Raw genomic sequence first — 23,171 nt, forward strand, 5'->3', positions numbered from 1 at the left:
ACATAGGAAAATATTTTTCAGGATAACGAAAATGTTTTATTTTTAATGTTTGTATTTAATGTTCCCTCGCTGACGAATGGTTAATGTTTCCTCTATCAAAAAAACATGAGTAGACGAATTAGTATTTTTCTTCAGTTACAAAAGTTACTTACTTTACACCATTACCATCATTAAAAAGTTTGAGCTTAATATCTTACTTCAAGATAAGATTATTAGAAATAATTAACCGTGTCCCGAAAATTAAAATCCTTGGCACTATACGCATGTACCAAAAGCAAAATAATTTTTATATGTATTTTTGTGTTAATTAGATACATATATACACTATTAAGCATCAGTTATTGTTCAAACGATAGGTATTGTTTATGCTCTGTCGGTGGTGGAACATCTATAAGGTTGTGCTTATACATTTGAAAGAAGCCAAATTAATATCTGCTCTTAGAACCCTCGAAGGATCTATCCAATCACTTGCACAAACTTTAACCACTGTCAAGTAGATTTGCTGTCTATATACAATACACACGCAGTATCCCTCTTTAGAAAAGTTGTTTATCAAACGAATTACCAACTTGTCTGATATTGCTCATTTATACAGCAGACAAGTCATTTGTGCTAATTAGCAATCCACGCAAATTACTTCAGCAATAATTTGGAATGTTGGAATGTATCAATATATATATATATAGTCATATACAGTAGTTCAGGTAATATTGTCATTAAGTTAAAATTTTATATTAGCCACTTACATGGATTGTTAAATAACACAACTGACTTATTATTTTAATGCACCCCACATGTTCCATTTGATTTTTGTCAATATGTTAAACATGTTCGTTTCACAAACAGTTCAAGATAATTGTATTTTTATATGATTAATATGAAATTAATTTACTGCATCAAGAAAGGATACCTGTGTATATCGTAACAACTAAAGAAATATACTTGTTTTGTCCCTAAATTGTTCCTACCAATGATAATTGCAGCTCTCCATTAATATATAGTCAAATCAAGTCCACTTGGCTCTGCCTTCCCTGTAAGGTCCCATGGGGTCAGACCTGTTCTACAACAGAAACTATTTGTCTGTTGCTGACTTGTTGATAAACCTGTGAAGTTAGCTATCCGACCCCAAATTCATAGTATTGTTGCTTCATAACCCAATGCATATCTATTAGTGACCAGTGAATGCTAAGAATCAGCGCTTCACCAGTGCATAGGTACATGTAGTGCTGGTGAAAGCAAAGGGATCCAAAATTATTATGGTGTATTGTCTGTCCAGAAGGTAACTTGAGAAAGGACCAATATGTTTTGTTTAAACTTCATACAATATTAGATTATGAGGCAACAAAATAATCAAATGCTACAACAAAAAAGAAAACCAACAAAGGTATATCGTTGTTAACACCAGAATATCATGTAACATCAGCTACAATCATCCAGCATCTTTATGTACAAATCAAAATTGAAATAGGCTTACATTCACACAATTCTGTCTATCACATATTTTCACTTTTTATGCAGTAAGAAATAAATCTCTACAATTGCTGATAGTCCTTGAAGATGTCCTATTTTGATCCACATTTCACAAAAGTTCTGTAAGTATGTAGTGTTTCTCTATTCTGTTGTCACTTCTACTCCATCAGATGTGGTGGTCAAACCTAGATCAATGTTTTCTACAGCAATATCTGAAAAATAAAAAATAGAAAATGTAGGATTCTAAGAAAAGTCTAAAAAAAATAGCAACAACTCAAAGTAAATCTGAAGGACGCTCAGGGGAAACAATCTAAACCAATTAAAGGCCAGCAAAAATTTTCTTTGAAGACTACAGAGAGAGTGTCGCCCAATTTCAAAGCCACACAGTCACCCACACTGTACCATAATACAGCTCTTTTGATGTGCTTCAGATGACTAAACGAACTGTTCTGTTGCCTCTTGTTTTACAATGAGATAGTCAAGAGATGCAGAGATCGTAAGTGATACTGATAAGAACCCCTTGGGTATCAAGGATGAGAACCGAGAGAAAAAGAAGGTTCTCAAAAGCTTAAAATGTGACATCCCAGTATCAGGGATGATTCATGTTAAAAGTTTCCATTTTGATAAATTTTGAATCATAACCCTATATAAATATCAGTTTCACATTACAAATAATAAATAAATATCAATAAATTTGGACAGAATAATTTAGGTATCCAAAGTACTTACTTTGGAGTTATCTCCCTTTACATAGCTAGACAACTGAAGTTGCTTTATACTTTACCAAATGCAATATAATGGCATCTTTGATTAGAAAATTAGAAGGAAACAAAGAAGAATCAGATATGATTTGCTTCTCATAGAAATTCTAATGAGTAGAATCCACATTTGTAATCCATATATTAGTGGAAACTACTGTACAATTATCAATGAAATTGATATTAAGTTAAGCAAGCCAGTAATGAAATCCTTTTCTTGTTTCTGTACATCAATGGAATTGGTATTAAATAAAGCAAGCCACTAATGAATGTCTCAGCACTTTTTTACTTGCTGAGAAACAACCCTTACAATAAGTGTTAAGTTGAGTATCAAATCTCGGAAGTTTATCTGAAATGTATAATATATACTATGAAAGCCCCACTGTCTATCTGTGTAACCCAAGAGTCAATACTAGCTACAATATAATATACCTCTCAGCTACAGAGAACTTCTCTTTAGCTTGATCGTTTGAGTGTCATACCCAGAGGTCTCGAGTTCGACCCCTGGCAGACTGTGATTATGTTTACATCAAATCATGCACACTGTTACACTGGTGCCCATGTAGGGACCCAAGGACAGATACTCAACATTGGCCCATAAGTGTTGCTGTTAGGTCCTGGGAACTCCATAACGACTACAGGCAGTGATTATGTTTATATTAAATCATGCGCTCTGTTACGAGCTACAGTAACCTAGTCAGCTGAGTGAACTTACCTTGGTATGATGGAACTGTAAGTGTTGTCATATCTTCACCGGCCTTCACTTTATACATGCCCTTAAGTCTCTCCAGCTCATTCAACATATCTGGATCTGTAGCTGCCTCCTTTTGGATATCCCTATGGTAAAAAAAAATCATAGAAACAGGCTGTGAGCATGGATCAAACTTGTCCATGGACATCTTAATAAAAAGCCACAGTCATTTAAGGAGGTGCCAGGTTTGTTAGTGGAGGAAAGCCGGAGTACTCGAGAATAAAATCCAGCAGTCAGTACCTGACAACTGCTCCACATAGGATTTGAACTCGTGACCCAGAGGTGGAAGGCTTGAGGTAATGCATTGGGACATCTTAATCCCTCGGCTAACGTGGCCCCAATCAAGAGAACAAACAATACTGATATAAATACATTATTTATCACTAAAGCAATTAATGAATTCTGTATTCTCTAATTGAGATATATATATATGCAGGTAATTAGTTCATTGAATAAAAATGACAGTTTGTCTTTCAGTAACAAAGGCGAGTAATTATGGGAATCTGATAGAAATTGTAATTAATAACAATCTGACAGACTCAACCGATTGATTTACTTTTTTTCTTTGACAATGCTACATGTTAATTTTATAAGAACCTGCAGATAGTTTTGTTTTGTCAAAAATTTACTAAAGCATTACTCTCAATATCCTTTGTGTTTATGAAGTCAGACAAAAAATGGAAGGACATTCTTCGTAGACGCTGCTTCGCGTCTATGAAAAAGAATGTCTGTTCACGTTTTTTGTCTGTGACTTCATAAACACAAAATATATTGAAAATAATGCTTATGAATTAAATTAGATAACTCAATCAGGTACTAATTAGCCATCAATTTCCATGATGTTACATACTTTTAATCAAATTGAATTGTCGTGCATTGATATCTTATCCAATAATTCAGTTTGGTCAATGACTGTACCGCTTTTAAAATATCACACGAAAATGTTCTGTTTACATATATGATGTCATAATATTTGCGTAATTCCTTTGGTCTATGGAAAAATCACCTTAAAGATCTAACCAATGGATTAGAAATGAGTGTAACATATGAAATTAAATTATTTTAAAACTATATCTACCATTCCTTCTTAAAAGTTTTATAAACCTATGAAGGGACAAACCTTTTGGATTTAGACGGAATGTAATTTCTATTAATGCTTCCATTCTGAACAATTTATCGTAAAAGCATTTCTGACAGTAAACCTTGAATTTTTTTTTCCTTTTTTCAAAATTATTCACCACTAACTGACTAAATACATATTAAATCATAAGCATCCCTTCCATGATACTGTTTTATACATTATATACTTACTTCTGTCTGTATTCCTTGATTTTATCCAGAAACAACTGCTGTATGGGGTCAACCTTCTGCAGTACTACAGCAGAGGCACCAAAGTTTCTGCGGACCTGGAGCTGGACAGTTCGTCCCACCGCTGCTAATCTGGAGGCCAGCATGGTCACTGTCAAATTAATTAAGTTTTAATGAAGTTTTTTTTTACAGTATTAAAATTAAAATTTGCATGATTTAAATAAATTTATCATACAGAAAATGACAATTGAGGTGGCAAGGATGTTGTGATAGATTCATATTTTCACTCCATCATATTCCAAATTTGCTTATTACAGAGTTATCTGCACTTGCAGATTGGTATTGATTGTGATTGCGAGCGTAACGTCATACCTTTTGGAGAAAAAAACTTGAATTGCACTCACAAAATAATGACGTAACAATCAATACCTACCTGCAAGGGAGCTAACTCTGTAACATGCAAAGACGGAATAGAGGATATGACAACATCCCATTAGGATTAGGAATAAGAATCATGCTATGGAGAACTTTGAACAGAATTGGCCCCCCAACTAAATAACCCACACTGGTGGTGTTTGGAAGGGTCTTGTATGAAGTGCGAAGACTTTGAGAAAAGAGGGAGGAGTACTAGTTAAGAAGAAAAAAAATTGTAGACCATTATGATCATCCATGTCAATAGAGCACAACATAGCTATATGCATATGTGTGCTGTGACGAAATGATTTTTACAGCTGATGAATCAATAGGTCACCAGACCATGTCCCCTTATGGGATGTTGTCGGATCATCTGTGTTACTAATTACCACGCTACTTATGTTGTGGCAAGTTGTGCCGAAATGACTTAGCACTCTTTCCATCAGTTCGTGGGATATATATTTTAGAACACGACTCTGTGGCTTGAGCTTAAGTCTGATTTCAAAGTACTTCTGTAAAGTCAGAACGGTTCTAACTACATGATCCGCTAAACAGTGTGTCTTTCATAATGTAATAAGCTGACATTTATTGGCGGATCAGAACTAACATGCACACTCGACCATCCGGCCGGCACAACGCAATGACCGTTTCGTCCTTGTAGAAGTTAACAAGTGGTTTACATTATCTATTCTTGAAAAGTAAGCAGTAAAAAATTGCATATCAAAATGAAATAACACCAAATTCAATATAAATCAAACGCATATCATTCAGATATTGAAATATTATCGTAACGAGCCTGTTTTCCTACTGACCTCTGTGCAAATCCTACCGCAGAATAACGAAAACGACGAGATTTCACAATATTTTTACCCGAAGAGAAATATATTTTTCGAAGCATGTAAATATTATTTTAAGCCATCAAATGCTAATTTTAATAATTTTCAACAACTTTACGAAGTGATTATTACAGACAAGTCCTGTCAACTTGTATTTTGCTTTTTAAATATACCCGTAATTTTTAGTGCGTTTCGTTAAAAATTTTAGTTTGCAAAATCGATACATCCTGCATTAATTATCGAAATACAAGTCACGTGACCTAAAGGAAGATCCTGCTTTGTCTGGCATTTCCGTTTCAAAGAAATTTCCGGTCAAAAAATTATTAATTAACTAAGTTTTCAAAGAACTAAACACACGACGAGCCATTGTGACAGCCAGGACAGTTTATATTAGGTAAGAAATGTGTAGATTTAACACTTAAACGACATAAAACTTGACTTTTATTCTGGGCGCGCACTGGTCAACAACACTCAAACCAAACAGGATGTAGAACGTGGTTTTGAAAAGCCGGAAGTTTTGATATATGTTTGCGCTGTAGCAGACACTCATTTCCTCTCTGGTGACAACCTTTCTTCAAGCCCACAGAAACATTTTATTGGAACATACGACCATCTTTTGTCCATTTGGTATCGGTGGTTTCAAAAATTTCAAGATGTCGGCCATATTTAAACAAAACAGTGTGTTCAGTTGGGCGTGTCGAATGAGGTACGAAATGTTTAGGCGGCGAGAACTAGGCAAACTTTTCAAATAATTTTTGATGGGAATAATTTGAATATTATTTGTCAATTAATATAAACTAGGTTTTTGATAAATGATTATTTCCTTTTTTGTGTTTACACAGTAGTCATAACTATGGAAATGAATATCGTGACGATGCTTCTGGTTTTACATTGTCTCGTAAAGCATGGAATTAGTTTTCGTTCATTTTACCGTGTAACGAAGATCATGTTGCCATGTTCATCTATATATCTAGTACTCCTTCCTTATGTGAAATATCGAAAAAGTACTATCGCTGATTTGTTCATTGTTTATTATATCATGTTTACTTAGCTGCGATGACGTAGCTCTGAACGACGGACGAGATTTCTGACAGATGGTCGTCGTCAGAGCTACGATTCCGTCCATTGCCCGTGTGTTGCAAAACATCCAGCGGTTAAAATGTTGCATTTCATGTGTGTCATGTATTTTTTATTAAATCAACAATATCAAAGATTTTTAATAAAATGGTTATTTATTTACCACTCCATGTCTAAATTATGTTTTGAAGCACTTTGAATGGCTCACATCTCCGACACGCTCACTTGGCGCCATGATGCTTCTCGTTAGAAAGTCTCGCGCTCCAAATATGGCACCTAGTACCATATATGGAATGACCTACAAATTTTCACTACGAAAGAAATAAATGTTACAAAGTTTTTAACATGAACTTTAAAAATTCTTTTTTGCTTAATTCTTATTAATACTTACATTTGTTCAGTTTCACCATATTTATTCTTAGTTTGTTGGCTTTTTAATACTTTTAAACATATTTTACCTGTTGAGTGTTTCATTTCGTCACGGTTTCCGGTAAATCAAACATGGCGGCGTATTTGAACAGATTATACATGTGTTGTGTTTGCTTGGATTTTACCACTAATAGTTGATGAAAGATTATAATCGAAAGGTTGTGAATTGAATATTGATCATAGTTGTCAGAACAATACAGTTACATTAGGTGTATCAGTCTCAAACGATTGGACGGGGCTTGCAACACTTATTATTTGCCGGGAACCGGAGTGGAGGCAGGGATATTACGACAATGTTTCTTAGTGTATCCACTAGATGACGATAATTCTCCACTGTAAACACTAAGTAGGCCTACTAATAGTAATCAAATGATATTAGATGTACAATGTAGACAAGCTCCTAATGAATAGCTTGTTTGTTCTGTGTTTTAGTTTAGTTTTAATATAATATTTTAATCATATCTTTTAGCGTTATACATTGATTAGGCAACAAAAATTAACACAAAATCTTCACCCTCACGTACACTTCTACATGTTCAAACCTAAACATCTGATGAATTTGACTGGGCATGCATACATATAAAAATTGTTTTAATAATATGAACTTGGTATCAAAAAGTGTGCACATGTATTGTAGCTAAGAAACATTAGAAATGCATGCATTACCAGGAAATACAAACTGCCAATGTAATTTATGGAAGTTATAACAATGAAATCATATAGAAAACTTCCCTATCGACTTATGTACAATGTATATAGGAACTAAAAAAAATTTAACTTATGTATACATAATGATGCATTATTGAAAATGAATTAGGTAGATAATTGTAGTAAAACAAAACTGCATTGTCTTTATAATTACATATGTCCAGAACTGGGTTATAATTGTAGCGGGATTGGACTGGGTCGATCATCGGTGACCAGCTGGTAACTCAGTCGGTAGAGTGTTCAGAGGGTCCCGGTTCGAATCCCGGTCTGACCACTACATTTTCTCCTCTCCTGTTACAAAATTGACTCCCTATAACTTTAACTAAATAACCCACAGTGGTGGTGTTTGGAAGGGTCTCGTATGTCTTTGAGGGTGAAGACTTCGAGAAAGGAGGGAGGAGTGTAGCAGAATTGGACTGGATCGATCATCGGTGACCAGGTAGCTCAGTCAGTAGAGCACTCGGCTAGTGTTCAGAGGGTCACAGGTTCGAATCCCAGTCTGGCCGCTACATTTTCTCCTCTCCTGTTACATAATAGTCATAATGCAAGTTTAGGTTCAAAATTCTACTATTTATGTATGGTAGTTGATTTCAGACGAATGTAAGTTTTCCTACAATTTTGTGTATGTATGATGTATTTCGGCAAGCATTTCATTTTGATACTGATTTATACACAATTAAGGCTTCTGTAATGAAAAAAAAAAAAACATCTGTAGCTACAATATAGTATGTTTTAACTTTATATTATGAATTCTGGACTAATTTGAATTTCAAACTGACTCCACAAAATTTCATCAATGTTCCTTTACTTCAAGAAATGAAATCCTTGAACTTTATTCTGCATATATATTAAAGTGAACAGTCGGGCAAGGAAAGTTAAAGTTGGTAAAAATGGTGTGAATGTATCCAGTATACTTTCTTGTGGAATAGAAAAATAAAATCTCCAGGTCAAAACCTCTCTGCATTCGAAGAAATTAATTTATAGATTACCGGGGTAGGAATCCTAAAACGTCCTCCCGACTGACTAAGTCGGTGGACTGGTTACATTTCCATGCAGCCTCGCTTTCAAAGAGTTATTTCAATGGTCAGAACTTGGCAATGTAAGCAGAACTTGACTGTCGTTCTAATATGTGAGAACATTTGGAAGGACAATGAACGCATTTAGACTGGTTTTCTTTGCCCGACTATTCACTTTAAAATTAAAGCATGAAAAAAATTGAGGAAAAATATTAAGTTAAGGATATATTTCCATATGTTTGTAATGCTTTACTCTATCAAAGTTCTACGTTATAGGGAATTCCTTAGCTTCGAAGTTATAAGTAACATGATATATACCAATAATTCAGCCCTGCAGATTGAAGTCTGGTCCTAACTCTTGTTACATCACGTAATGACAGATCTAATTTGGGTGCTGTTTGCATTTATTGTGATAAGATCTAGATGACCTTTTGGATTAAGAATCTATATTCATTGATAATTTATTGCATAAAGCTATGGAGTTGATACCTTTAAGATCAGTCTAATTAAAAAATATAATCTATTTGGCGTAAGTCTGTTTAAATCACAAAGAAGGCAATTGCAACGCCAAGTCACCATGTGAATTAATAATAATCTAAATGTTGTGTCGACATTGCACGTCATCAAGTTCAATAAACACATATACTAGAGTATTTATAGTACATTTTGTATTTACCATCTAAAATTAATGTACAAAGAATGTTCGGCCATACAAAAAAATATTTGTGTTTTTGGTAACCCGACCGACCCTATAAAATCAGTGCCTACTCAAAAACTTTTTATCAGTTTTAATTAATTTGTCCTCAAGCAAACAAATAACAACCTAAATTTTGTTTGTTTTTTTAACAAATTCAGTCAATTTTGGTACCAATAGTCTCATGGAAATAAATCCATGGTTTATATATAAATGGTTGAATAAAGTCTACTTCAGTTTTTCACTGCAAGACTTTCCGAGTGGTTAACATGTCCCGACATATTAAATGTTGAATAAGCCTCCACTTCAGGATGTGGGTTGCAAGACTCCCATGTGGGGCAGTGCCAGGTACTGACCGCTGGTCGGTGGTTTTTCTCCGGGTACTCCGGCTTTCCTCCACCAACAAAACTGGCACGTCCTTACATGACCCTGGCTGTTAATAGGACGTAAAAATAAACAAACCAAAGCAAGACTGGGACGAAGAGAAAAAATATTTATAAACAAAATAATAATTCCAATCTACCAACCCTTCATTTTTAAAGGGTATTACCGGAAACAAGAAGATTTTTTAATTTGGCCTTACCAAATTGAATACAGTATATCTTTATGGGATGAAAAAATTATGAGATCGGTGAGTGAATGATGCCAGGAGGAGGAGTATGGTTCTTGAGACTTGCACTATCCTTGCTGAGACCTGCAAACTAGTGTAGTCATGCATATGAATTAAAATAAAATGTGTTAATTTTCACTTTTTGGTTTTTCAAGGTCGGCTATCCATAGTCTCTATGGAGGGGGACAACAATACAATCACTGTCACTATGACAGAAGATGGATACATCTCTATGTGTAAGTTTGAAGTCCATCATATACCGTATTCGACCCAATAAGTGCCCAGGGCGCTTAAAAAAATTGATAAAAATGAAAAGGTGCTAATAAGTCAAAATTATTGCAAATTTATACCTTATATGTAGTTTTGGTCCTTATTTATGCCTGGGCAATGGAAATTGAGGCCTCAAAAAGGGGGAGGGGCGCTTATAGGGACATGGGCGCTTATTGGGTTGAATACGGTATTAGATTATGATAGTGATTTACAATGTGCCAAAAGCGATGAAGAACATATAAGAGAGCTAATGGGTAATGCTGGCAATAGATTTCTTTTCCCAATAGATTTCTTTTCCCATATGATCTCTTAGCAATTTCCCTGTAAGCAAAGAGTTTAAAATAAATAAATGAATAAAAATCCTTGAAATTGTCCACTAGACAACAATCGAATCTAAAAAGTACATTTCAAACTGTTGACTTTTGCAGCCATGAAACATCCGGAGGAAGAGGTGGGAGAGGAAATCAGTGAAGTTGAAGAGCCACCCATTAAACGAGTCAAATTGGAACTTGAGGAGACTGAGGCCATTGAAGAGGGAGCTCCTCAGGAAGTTCAGATAGAGGAAGTACAGATCTCACAGGAAGTGGAACCTGACATCACGGAGGCACAGGAAGTCTCCCTGGCAGATGGGTAAGGACTCGCGAGTTGAATAAGTAAATTAGGGCTGTCATTGATGGAAAACTAATACCGGTTTGTTTATTGATATATTGACAATTGTGTTGATTTTTACTGAATTCAGTTGCTCAAATGAAATGCCATTCTTCTAAACACTTTCTTATGTTTATAACATGAATATATAACATTAAAATGATTTAAACATATTGTTTATTTCTGTGTGTTAAAAAGTGACAAATTATCATTTGTTGTGGTTGTTTGTTACATTTTTGGAAATATGTATACCCGGTATTAATAATTACTCTTGGTCTCTAATGCATATTAAAAACTATGAAAGACTGATCATAGGAGATACCATCTTGAGAATAAGAAGTCTTTGACTTATAATTTACTAGCTAGTTAAATGCTGTTTATGTTGTGTTAATGTAGTTACCACAAAGATCCTTGTTGACCCTGTGACCTTTCTATTTATATATAGGGTGGTATATGAAGAAGAGGTAGTCCAACAGACCAATCAGCAGCCAGCCCCACACTATCAGAACCTTATAATACAGCACATGGACATAGCAGAACCTTTATCTACACTCAAATCCTTACTGGAAATGAGGCTGCAGTGCTCTCTGGCTGAACACCAGTTCTTTTTACAGGACACTATACTGGTAGGTATTTACACCTGACTCACAGATTTACATGTAAATTCATGCTTTTTAGCAATTTTCTAATTCTGTTTAGTGTCAATGATATTTGTTGATGCTATTTTAGAAGTCAATTTGCTTTTCTGAAAAATTAAGTCATGTAACATATATAACATGTATCTCCATAGACATTTTAATCTCTTGATATTGACTCTGTGTAGTTCATTTTAGGGTGTCCAGAATTTTCCAAAAGAGTCTATTAGGTGTCATATTCTCAGAACTTAAAGATGCTCCACCGCCGACAGAGTATAAACGCTATTCAACAATTTTAACAATAATTGGTGAACAATCTTGTATATGTCTATATATATATATATATATATATATATATATATGTCTAATTAACACAAAAAAAATGATTATAAGATTATTTATTTTGCTTTTAGTGCATACGCAATTAATACTTCATTCCATATAGGACATAGTGCCACAGATTTTTTTCGGGATGCAAATAATTATTTTCAATATTTTTGTCTTGAAATAAAATAAGAAACTCAAACTTTTCAACGGTGGTAATGATGTAAAGTAAGTCACTTTTTTAACTGAAGAAAAATACTAAATCGTCTGCTCCTGTGTTTGACAGCGAAAAAATCCATTTGTCAGCGGTGGAGCATCTTTAAAGCTTAATGATGTTTAAAAACTTTTTTTTAAACATTGGCTTAGACTTTAAAATGTGTTATTAGACTTTAAAATGTGTTATGTATAACTTATGTTAATATGAACATGTGGTGATATTGATTTGTTTAGTTGGACACCTACAAGAGTTTGGTGGATCAGTGTGTACAGGGAGAAGGTATGGTGCAGATTAATCTGGAGGTGAAATCACAGCCAGGTAAGGATTAAACCTAGACCTGAAGTTATCAACAGGGCTAAAACGTAATCCTAGACTTGTCACATGTTCTTTAGCCTGTGAAAGCATACATGCAGTAGATTCTGCTAGGCCATATGATGGATATAATTCAGTCTGGTGTGATTTGTACAGTTCTTTGAGGAATCTGTAGATAAGTACTGCTGTGCTATTAACACTGGTCTTCATAGCTGTTGCAATATATTTTGTTGGTATAAATTAATGCACATATTTCATCTGGGTCAATACAATGATATATTATTGTTGGTATAAATTAATGCACATATTTCATCTGGGTCAATACAATGATATATTATAACCAAAATTAGAGTTTAGTGAACAGAGCTAAAGGACGTATGAAAAGCTACATAATAGTAACTATTTGTCTGTTTGTCAAGGCAATGTGTGTATCTAATTATGGATAATTAATTATCTAGCTATGCTATTGATAATCTTAATATGACAAAAGCATCTGTAAGCATATCTATGTTGTGCAATTAAATTTTAGTGCAAAATTGTATAGATTAGTAATGAGATGTACAGATATTAGTGCAGTCATAGCTTAATGCAAAATTTCTAGTGAAAAAAAAACCTGCAAGATATTATATATGATATCCTGGCCCGAAGGGCCAGTGAGCTTATGTCATGGCGCGGCGTCCGTCGTCCGTCGTCCGTCCGTCCGTCCGTCCGTCTGTCTGTCCGTCAACATTTCCTTTAAATCGCTACTAGTCATAGAGTTCTGCATGGATTGTGACCAAATTTGGCCACAAACATCCTTGGGGGAAGGGGAACAGAACTTGTATAAATTTTGGCTCTGACCCCCTGGGGGCAGGAGGGGCGGGGCCCAATAGGGGAAATAGAGGTAAATCCTATAAATCGCTACTAGTCATAGAGTTCTGCATGGATTGTAACCAAATTTGGCCACAAGCATCCTTGGGGGAAGGGGAACAGAACTTGTATAAATTTTGGCTCTGAGCCCCCGGGGGCAGGAGGGGCGGGGCCCAATAGGGGAAATAAAGGTAAATCCTATAAATCGCTACTTGTCCTAGAGTTCTGCATGGATTGTGACCAAATTTGGCCACAAACATCCTTAGGAGAAGGGGAACAGAACTTGTATAAATTTTGGCTCTGACCCCCTGGGGGCAGGAGGGGCGGGGCCCAATATAGGAAATAAAGGTAAATCCTATAAATCGCTACTAGTCATAGAGTTCTTCATGGATTGTAACCAAATTTGGCCACAAACATTCTTTGGGGAAGGGGAACAGAACTTGTATAAATTTTGGCTCTGACCCCCCGGGGGCAGGAGGGGCGGGGCCCAATAGGGGAAATAAAGGTAAATCCTATAAATCGCTACTAGTCATAGAGTTCTGCATGGATTGTAACCAAATTTGGCCACAAGCATCCTTGGGGAAGGGAAACAGAACTTGTATAAATTTTGGCTCTGAGCCCCCGGGGGCAGGAGGGGCGGGGCCCAATAGGGGAAATAAAGGTAAATCCTATAAATCACTACTAGTCATAGAGTTCTGCATGGATTGTAACCAAATTTGACCACAAACATTCTTTGGGGAAGGGGAACAGAACCTGTATAAATTTTGACTCTGACCCCCCGGGGGCAGGAGGGGCGGGGCCCAATATGGGAAATAAAGGTAAATCCTATAAATCGCTACTTGTCCTAGAGTTCTGCATGGATTGTAACCAAATTTGGCCACAAACATCCTTGGGGGAAGGGGAACAGAACTTGTATAAATTATGGCTCTGACCCCCCGGGGGCAGGAGGGGCGGGGCCCAATAGGGGAAATAAAGGTAAATCCTATAAATCGCTACTAGTCATAGAATTCTGCATGGATTGTAACCAAATTTAGCCACAATCATTCTTTGGGGAAGGGGAACAGAACTTGTATAAATTTTGGCTCTAACCCCCCAGGGGCAGGAGGGGCGGGGCCCAATAGGGGAAATAAAGGTAAATCCTATAAATCGCTACTTGTCCTAGAGTTCTGCATGGATTGTGACCAAATTTGGCCACAAACATCCTTGGGAGAAGGGGAACAGAACTTGTATAAATTTTGGCTCTGACCCCCTGGGGGCAGGAGGGGCGGGGCCCAATAGGGGAAATAAAGGTAAATCCTATAAATCGCTACTAGTCATAGAGTTCTGCATGGATTATAACCAAATTTGGCCACAAACATCCTTGGGGGAAGGGGAACAGAGCTTGTATAAATTTTGGCTCTGACCCCCAGGGGCAGGAATGGTGGGGCCCAATAGGGGAATTAGAGGTAAATATTCAAATTTCTTCAGAAAATAAACAATGAACCTGTATCCAGAATATTACTTGGCATTACAAAACCAGGTGAGCGATACAGGCCCTCTGCAAGATATTATATATGATATCAAGGTTCTGGATAACAGCCGGTTACTGGCAAAAACAACTGTCTATTTCCTTGTTTACAACTGGCTATTTTTGTCAGGAATAAATTTTGGCCACCATGTGGCCCCCAACCACCTATTAATAATTTTCAACCATCTATTAAAAAATTAGCGAGAACCCTGATTTATACCACTAAAATATGTACATGTACAGTATTCTAATCTGACAGTGTATACAAGAGTCTACACACCATAATGTATCCTAGAATCCTGTTTGTATGTTTGTTTTCCCTGTGTTAGCAGGTGTGAAACCCAAGATCAATATTGTTGATATACTCAAGCCTGCAGATGAAGTGGAACCACAGGTAGAGCAAGGTAAAATACTGGGTTGAAATATTTAATGAAATAGTTGATATGGCCCATGGATATTTACACAAATTCAATGTTACATGTATAAGATAAAGAACATTTTATTATTGATATTCTGCTATGAACTTTGTATGTATTTTGTTATCTCCTTGTAAATTGGTGTGTGAAGTTCAGAGTTCAACTCGTTTTGTACTCTTCTAAAGAAGAGAAATCTTCTCAGAAGATCTTTCACCTCTAGAAGCAGAAGAGCTACAAATCAAGTGTCTGGAAGTTACATTCTAGAAGTAGAAGAGGGCAAATCGAGTTAAGACTCAAAAGTGTATTTAGTAGCATGTATGAATCAAACATTCAATTGTGTTTGTCTGTCCCTCCAGTTCCCCCGACACCTCCAGCTGTCCAACAGAAAACAGTTTCTCCAGCTAAAGTTGTGATACCTCTACCAGAAGAATCAGAAAATGTCACACGTTGGATAGTTGACCAACATTTCCGAAGGGAACAAGAACGGCTGAAAATTCCATTTGGTAAGAACTTCCCTAACATTTTTCAATGCATAGACAACTAATATCATAAATGCAAATCAATTTGATTTTATCTTAAAATCAAGTTTTATTATATACAATTATACAGTAAAAATCTATTTTTATTTTATGATTGTTTTATGTGACCACAGATCATTTGGTTGTCATTGTTGCATGAGCCAATTTTTGAGTATTAAATAAGGCTTGTTTAACAAAGGATAACCTTTAAAGTGCTTTGAAGAAAATATGAACATGAACGATTTATTTACAAACCTATTAAACACATTCATGTATGGCATTTTCTGGATTAAAAAAAAACAACAACAAGGGATGTAACTCATCAGATTTATAAATGGTTTACTATATATTACGCATATTTCTAAATATTTTCTAAATAATGCACCTGTAAACAAAATGTCATAACATTTTTATTAAAAAATGTGATGAACTTTGTGATGGTTACAGATCCTGTCCAGTGGAGTGAAGTCCATGTGCGACATTGGATTGAGTGGGCCATGAAGGAATTCCAGTTAGACGGAGTCAATGCTGATATGTTTGGTATCAATGGGAAACAGCTGTGTGAACTATCACATCCAGAGTTCATTAAACTTATTCCTAATGACAAAGGCGATGTGTTCTGGACTCATCTCGAACTCCTCAGGAAGTGCAAGTTTGTTGGTGTGTAATATGTAACTTACAGTACCTCCCTTGTCCTGCTTGGGTAGAACAAGCATTATCTATGTGAGATCTGTGGAATTTTAACAGTGACTGTAATGTTATTTTCATGAATCTATTCTTCTTCTTTTCCATAGTTTTGTAGCTGAAAGTCTCATGTGACAATGGTTTATTACTAAAGGACAATATGAACTGATAAGACTAGGCCCTGAAACATCTATCTGACAAAGTCTTACATGTTTATTGCAATATGAAACATACTCTTATGGTAATGAAATAGGTGGGAGGATATAGAGCCAAAAAGAAAAATTCTTGTATTTTTAGCTCACCTGGCCCAAAGGGGCGGTGAGCTTATGTCATGGCGCAGTGTCCGTCGTCCGTCCGTCCGTCCGTCCGTCAACATTTCCTTTAAATCACTACTAGTCTTAGAGTTCTGCATTGATTGGTACCAAATTTGGCCACAATCATCCTTGGGGGAGGGCGAACAGAACTTGTATAAATTTTGGCTCTGACCCCCCTGGGGCAGGAGGGGCGGGGCCCAATAGGGGAAATAGAGGTAAATCCTATAAATCGCTACTTGTCCTAGAGTTCTGCATGGATTGTAACCAAATTTGGCCACAAACATCCTTGGGGGAGGGCAAACAGAACTTGTATAAATTTTGGCTCTGACCCCCCTGGGGCAGGAGGGGCGGGGCCCAATAGGGGAAATAGAGGTAAATCCTTTATATCGCTACTAGTCATAGAGTTCTACATGGATTGTAACCAAATTTGGCCACAAACATCCTTGGGGGAGGGGGAACAGAACTTGTATAAATTTTGGCTCTGACCCCCTGGGGGCAGGATGGGCGGGGCCCAATAGGGGAAATAGAGGTAAATCCTATAAATCACTACTTGTCCTAGAGTTTTGCTTGGATTGTGACCAAATTTGGTCACAAACATCCTTGGGGGAGGGCAAACAGAACTTGTATAAATTTTGGCTCTGACCCCCCTGGGGCAGGAGGGGCGGGGCCCAATAGGGGAAATAGAGGTAAATCCTATAAATCGCTACTTGTCCTAGAGTTCTGCATGGATTGTAACCAAATTTGGCCACAAACATCCTTGGGGGAAGGGGAACAGAACTTGTATAAATTTTGGCTCTGACCCCCTGGGGGCAGGATGGGTGGGGCCCAATAGGGGATTTAGAGGTTAATATTAAAATTCCTGCAATAAAAGAAACAATGAACCTGTATTCAGAACATTACTTGGCATTACAAACCAGGTGAGCGATACAGGCCCTCTGGGCCTCTTGTTTCTGAGTTCATGTAGACATTATATGAATGGAATATAGCTTTCTGTACTGTTAGTGTTTGAACTAACATGTGTTCCTGTTATTTTTTAGCCGTGATGCAGCAACCCACACCACATGCTATTACAACGATTACAGTGTCAACCTCAGGCGGACAAGATGGTGAGTTACCTCCCTTCCGTCACAACTATTAAAAAATATTTTGAACAAAATGTAGCACTATCTATAATGCTGATATAATTATAATGAAATTCATTTTTCCCATATTCGTGTTAGAAATACAATAATGTATTATGATCAATGATTTTGGTACCAGAATTTTATTGATATGGCAATATGCCCTTTATGCAGACTGCTTTATTTAATTTCTATGCCAATAAAACCACAGGCTTCTGTTATTTTTTTTTGATTTGCAGAATTATTTGAAAAGAAAAACAAAATACTTTAAAATACTGTCTCAGAGACATTGACTCAGAGGCATTCCATTTTTCAATTCCCAAAAGGGTATTCTTACATTTACTTCCCACAGTGGATATGGTTGAATTTTAATGTGTAAAGAGTTCAGCTATAGTGTGATAGAATGTGGAATTGTTCAGTAGGGTCAGACAGTAGTGTTGTTAACATTTCACTATTTATAGATATAAAATGCTAGCATCTCCAGTAGTTATAAAGATGAATAAATTTTACATTAACAGGTCGGGTACGGACAATAAAACACCATAGACCTCGATCTCCTCGCATCACAGGCGATGAAAGACTATCTTCACCAGGTAACAGAACAGGTGAGTAATTTTTTTCATGGATCATTTGCTATTTTCTAAGATTTACTATGGGTTACATCTTTACATGAGAATCAAGTGTTAATTGAAAATTTTGTGTTTCAATTGAAAAATTTGTATTTCAATTAAGTATTCATTAATTCATAGATTTACAACAAATTTATTGTGCGGGCAGAAGCCTCTATACAAAACCCCTTGTGAAACCTTAAAAATGCTTTCTTCACTAGGTAACAACGGACAGATACAGTTATGGCAGTTCTTACTCGAGCTTCTCACAGACAAAGACTGTCGAGAGGTGATCCAGTGGCTCGGAGATGATGGCGAGTTCAAACTTAACAATCCTGAGATGGTGGCCCAGATGTGGGGACAGCGTAAAAACAAGCCAACCATGAACTACGAAAAGCTCAGTCGGGCTCTGCGTTATTATTATGATGGTGATATGATTGCAAAGGTTGGTACTGCATCTTCAATATTATGATTCTTATGATTATTCATAAAATGACAATAAACAAATAAAATATTATTTAGATTTTCTACCAATTACACAAAAGAAATTGTTCAATTTCCTACTGTACTTTTGATCAAATTGCAGCTCTTTCATGTCGTGAATTATGTATTATATGAAATATGTATGATAATGAGTTGTTTTTTGTATCAATGAAATAGCATGCATCTCAAAATTGCTTTTGATAGAGATATTGTACCATTCTTTTATGGAAATGATAAAATATGCTATTTCCTTGCCTTCTTGGAACGTTACAAATCTTTCTTTTTTTCGTTTGTAGGTACATGGAAAAAGATTTGTGTACAAGTTTGTGTGCGATTTGAAGATGTTACTGGGATATTCAGCTGCTGATTTAAACAGACTTGTGACTGTGTGTGCAGAGAAAAAACTACAGCGAGTGCGTGAATCCCTTAGACCAGGCGTATCAGAACGTTTGGGTGCCACAAAACTGATCACAATGACACAATCGACTGTTCAAACAATGGAATAACACCCACTTTCATTTCATTTGTATTATAGACAATTTCCTACTGTTCATTGTTAATAGTCTTGTTTCATATTTCTGACCAGTGAATGCCTGTTATGTATGTGTCCATATTCCTTTTTGACCATATATGCCTGTTTTGGCCTGGTCCACATTTGACCAACAATGCCTAATTTTGGTCCATATAAATCATGTATGCCAGTTATGGTTTGTTTCATATGATAGTTCTCCAGTGTGTGTGCCATGTCTTCAGGTTTGTGTTGTAATCCAATCTGCAAATCTACTTAAAAAATGAAGAGAACAAAATATATGCCTTGAGATTTAATTCAAAATAGATCAATATTTGTCCATTATTCAACGTTTTAACTACATTTTAATACCTGATACTTTTTCATTTTTTTTTTGTTCAACAAATAAAATATATTTGTTTAGTGTTAGTATAGGTCTGCATTCATCTTTACAGCCAATATAGGTATATGATACACTGCTTTTGTCATTCAAGGGGTTTGTACAAATTTAGAAAATACAGCTATGTAAAGTTAGATATTAAACTTGATCCATTGTGGTAAGGTAAAACATTTGGAGACTATTTTATGATGGTATGACGTGTACGTATTGGAGTCTAGTCTGTTTTATGATTGTATGTACCCGATATTGTTGTGCGAGTTATGATTGTATGTAACGTTGTGTGAATGCAGTTATAGCCTTTTTCATGTTATGCCATGTTTGTTACCAAATCTGTTACTTTTTTATATGCATGGTAGTGTGTGAGTGCTTTTGAAGTTTGGAGAGACTGATATTTAAAGAAAACTTACAATGATATTTATAATGTGTCCTGCAACATTGACTTTGATGCATGACCAGTGATGCATGATCGCGTCCTATGTAATTAAGTCATGTGACGTACACTTAGCCTATTAAGGTCACATGACTGGATTATGTTTTGTTATCTGTTGTGGTATCCAGTTGTTTCACTCCTGATATTTGAGGTTACATGAAATATCATTATTAAACCTATTCGATGAAAACTTGAGACTTCATTCAAGTAACTTGTTTCATCAAACATCGAATCATGTAAAATAATGAAGCATTAGGATGATTATCAAAAGCTTATATAATTTTTCAAATGTCAGTTATTTAAAATCTCTTATTTTCAGAATGAATTACATTTGAACAAATCAGACTGTAGTATAGATTAAGTTCAATAGATGTGGTGTAGTTATAGTACACAGTTTACTGTTAAAGAACTAGTGATGTATAGTAACTGTTACAAAGCTTTAAATCAACAGTACTAGTCAGCCTTCAGAAATCAGCTTGCTCAATTCAATGGGAAAGGTGTACTCCATTTGGTTTGGATATAGATCTCAGTCTGACTAGTTCTGTTAATATGTATTCACCACTAGTTCTATCCTCACAATGAAGTGTTTTATTAAAATGTGGATTTAGAATTTTCTGTTTATGCAACTTCTCTAAATTCAAGCTCAAACTTTATATGTAGCTTCTAGAAAGTCAATGAAATCATCTTTTAAGTGTTATCATATGCATCAAAATGTACTTGGTAGTCACACATAAATGTTATTTTTATCAGATATTTTCAATATTTGACAGATTATATTTTAAGTCCTGGGTAAGGGTTACCGGTATGTTTGATATGGTTTCATTATCAAGTTTAAGCATTTCTCACCCCAGATCTCTAACTCGAAGTGTTTAAACATAGTAAATTGAATATTGATGTATAAATGTTTTTTCTGGGTGAAAATCTATACAAGATTGTAAAGTAGTGCTTGTGATATGAAATTAAAATATTATGTACTTTTAAGATTATAGTACCAAATACCTTTGATCAAACTTGAAAAATGTCACAACTCAGAAACTAAGAGTTGACCTACTTGTCATTTGTTCAATTTCGTTTGTATTTTTTTCTTGTAATTATGTTCATAGCATGCTGCAGAAAACACTAAAAGATGCGATATTTTCATTGGTATACACAATGTGATGGTGGAATGTTAGTAGGCCTAGGCTAGAACACTTTGTAAGCTGTTGGCACTTGGACGCTGTTTTAGGACGAGTGCTACTCTAGGAAAACATACAAAGTTAATCTAATAATTAGTATCCAGAGAAAAAGTCTATGCATAGCTGGTGCTTGAGACTACATAATGGGTAACTTGGGATTAGTTTTAATTATGTCACATCTGTGTGGAATCCATAAACCAGGAATCTTCTGGTTTTGTAAGAAGTACATTGTAAATTCCACAGTTACATATACATGTATATAAATCAAATGTGATTTGAAGAGAAACTACATCCGTCACACGTGTCTTAATTGTCTTGTGGCCTCATCACCTAACATTTGACCATTCAAGTAGAAAACCGAGAAACAATCTTAACTAGAGATTTATCGTTATTGACCATTTGTACAGTGGAACTTCTAATGCTATGGTGGTCACGTTCTTGGCCCCATAGCCAATTAGCTCTAATTTATCGAAATGGTTTCACATTTAAACTTTAACCCATTCCTTTTGTGTGGTACAATTTATGAATTAGGGTCATTTCTTTCCAAGAAGATCAAACGTTTGTGTTAATTTTCAATTAGGTACGTTGCACCTGATTTATGAACTGGTTCAAATTTTCTAATGAAGAGTATTTTGACAGGAGCTGCCAGTTTGATATGGAGGAGTAGATATATATACATGTACATGTATTGCTTATTGGTAAACATGTATATTTAATTGAGTACACAAATCCCAAATCAAATCTGACTTACTCATTTCTGAGGTAAAATAACATATTTCTGATTTGTGATAAATTCCTGTGTGGTAAACCTTAAACAGCTGGGAAGTTCCACTGTACAGAGGCTGGTTGTTATACAGATTGTGATGTAGCCATTGTAAGGAAGCTAGGAGGCAGTCACATTGTAAATAACAGAAACTTATTTAATTGATTTCCTCATACTGAGGAAATGTTTGTAAGTTTGTATGAAAAACAACTGATTTGTACTAAACTTGAACTTTCGGGTTCAAAATAAAATTATAAAACAACATATGTTTACCTGTGTGGTGGTTTTCTTTTAGTAATGTATATCTCTATCATGCTTATGTACCAATGGTTCCTTCACCTGTAATGGCAATATACTATTGATGGAATAAGAGCGGGATATTCATCCAGGAAATGTCATTACGTGGTCTGTATACGAGAAGTGTAAGTAATTTATGCACGTGTCGGGTATATAAGGCAAAAAAATATGTCCGTTTAGGGTTACACGACCGACCCTATTTTTTTCAACTTTTCTACGAAAAAAAGTCGTGATTTCTATCTTGGACTCCGGTTCCGGCCATTATTTTAGAGTGTAAGACACGCACACACAAAACGCCGACCGACCGACCCTATTTTTTTTGTCAATGTAACCCTAAACAGACAAAAAAAATGGACAAATGTATAGTCAACTACCAGGAACTTCAGCAATAATTTCCCGAGGATTTATAGCTAAATAAAGTATTACATGCCATATTTGGATATAAACAACCGACACAGCAACATGCATATTAACATTTTTTAATTTATTTATTCTATAAATGGGACATTTCATGATACATGTATATAAAAGTATAAAATTGTAAAAAAAAATGCATTTAGACAAAGTCTTCCTTCAACACGTTAGACGACAATATACAGTATGGTTATAAAAATGTAGTAT

The 23,171-nt window shown here is 35.5% G+C and overlaps 2 protein-coding genes across 4 annotated transcripts; one reads left to right on the forward strand and one right to left on the reverse strand.

Moving 5' to 3' along the window:
• Positions 1 to 1,391: 1,391 nt before the first annotated feature.
• Positions 1,392 to 5,659, reverse strand: LOC138317412 (ATP synthase-coupling factor 6, mitochondrial-like). Its single transcript, XM_069259053.1, has 4 exons — positions 5,514 to 5,659; positions 4,291 to 4,438; positions 2,944 to 3,065; positions 1,392 to 1,682 (listed from the first exon to the last, which is right to left on the reverse strand). The coding sequence occupies exons 2-4, from the start codon at positions 4,431 to 4,433 to the stop codon at positions 1,612 to 1,614; spliced, it is 336 nt and encodes a 111-aa protein (XP_069115154.1). The 5' UTR covers positions 4,434 to 4,438; positions 5,514 to 5,659; the 3' UTR covers positions 1,392 to 1,611.
• Positions 5,660 to 5,785: 126 nt separating this feature from the next.
• LOC138317411 (GA-binding protein alpha chain-like) lies at positions 5,786 to 22,519 on the forward strand. 3 transcript variants are annotated; one of them, XM_069259052.1, is made up of 12 exons: positions 5,786 to 5,931; positions 10,227 to 10,307; positions 10,770 to 10,971; positions 11,435 to 11,615; positions 12,399 to 12,483; positions 15,166 to 15,237; positions 15,606 to 15,752; positions 16,215 to 16,427; positions 17,803 to 17,871; positions 18,405 to 18,491; positions 18,716 to 18,939; positions 19,274 to 22,519. In XM_069259052.1, the coding sequence occupies exons 2-12, from the start codon at positions 10,247 to 10,249 to the stop codon at positions 19,481 to 19,483; spliced, it is 1,551 nt and encodes a 516-aa protein (XP_069115153.1). In that variant the 5' UTR covers positions 5,786 to 5,931; positions 10,227 to 10,246; the 3' UTR covers positions 19,484 to 22,519. The 3 variants fall into 3 exon arrangements, with proteins under 3 accessions (XP_069115153.1, XP_069115151.1, XP_069115152.1); XM_069259050.1 differs by having other exon boundaries at positions 5,787 to 5,931; positions 15,163 to 15,237; XM_069259051.1 differs by lacking the exon at positions 5,786 to 5,931 and adding an exon at positions 6,033 to 6,243 and having other exon boundaries at positions 15,163 to 15,237.
• Positions 22,520 to 23,171: the final 652 nt, after the last annotated feature.

Source organism: Argopecten irradians, chromosome 3 (genome assembly GCF_041381155.1).
Source record: "Argopecten irradians isolate NY chromosome 3, Ai_NY, whole genome shotgun sequence".
NCBI classification, from domain to species: Eukaryota; Metazoa; Mollusca; class Bivalvia; order Pectinida; family Pectinidae; genus Argopecten; species Argopecten irradians.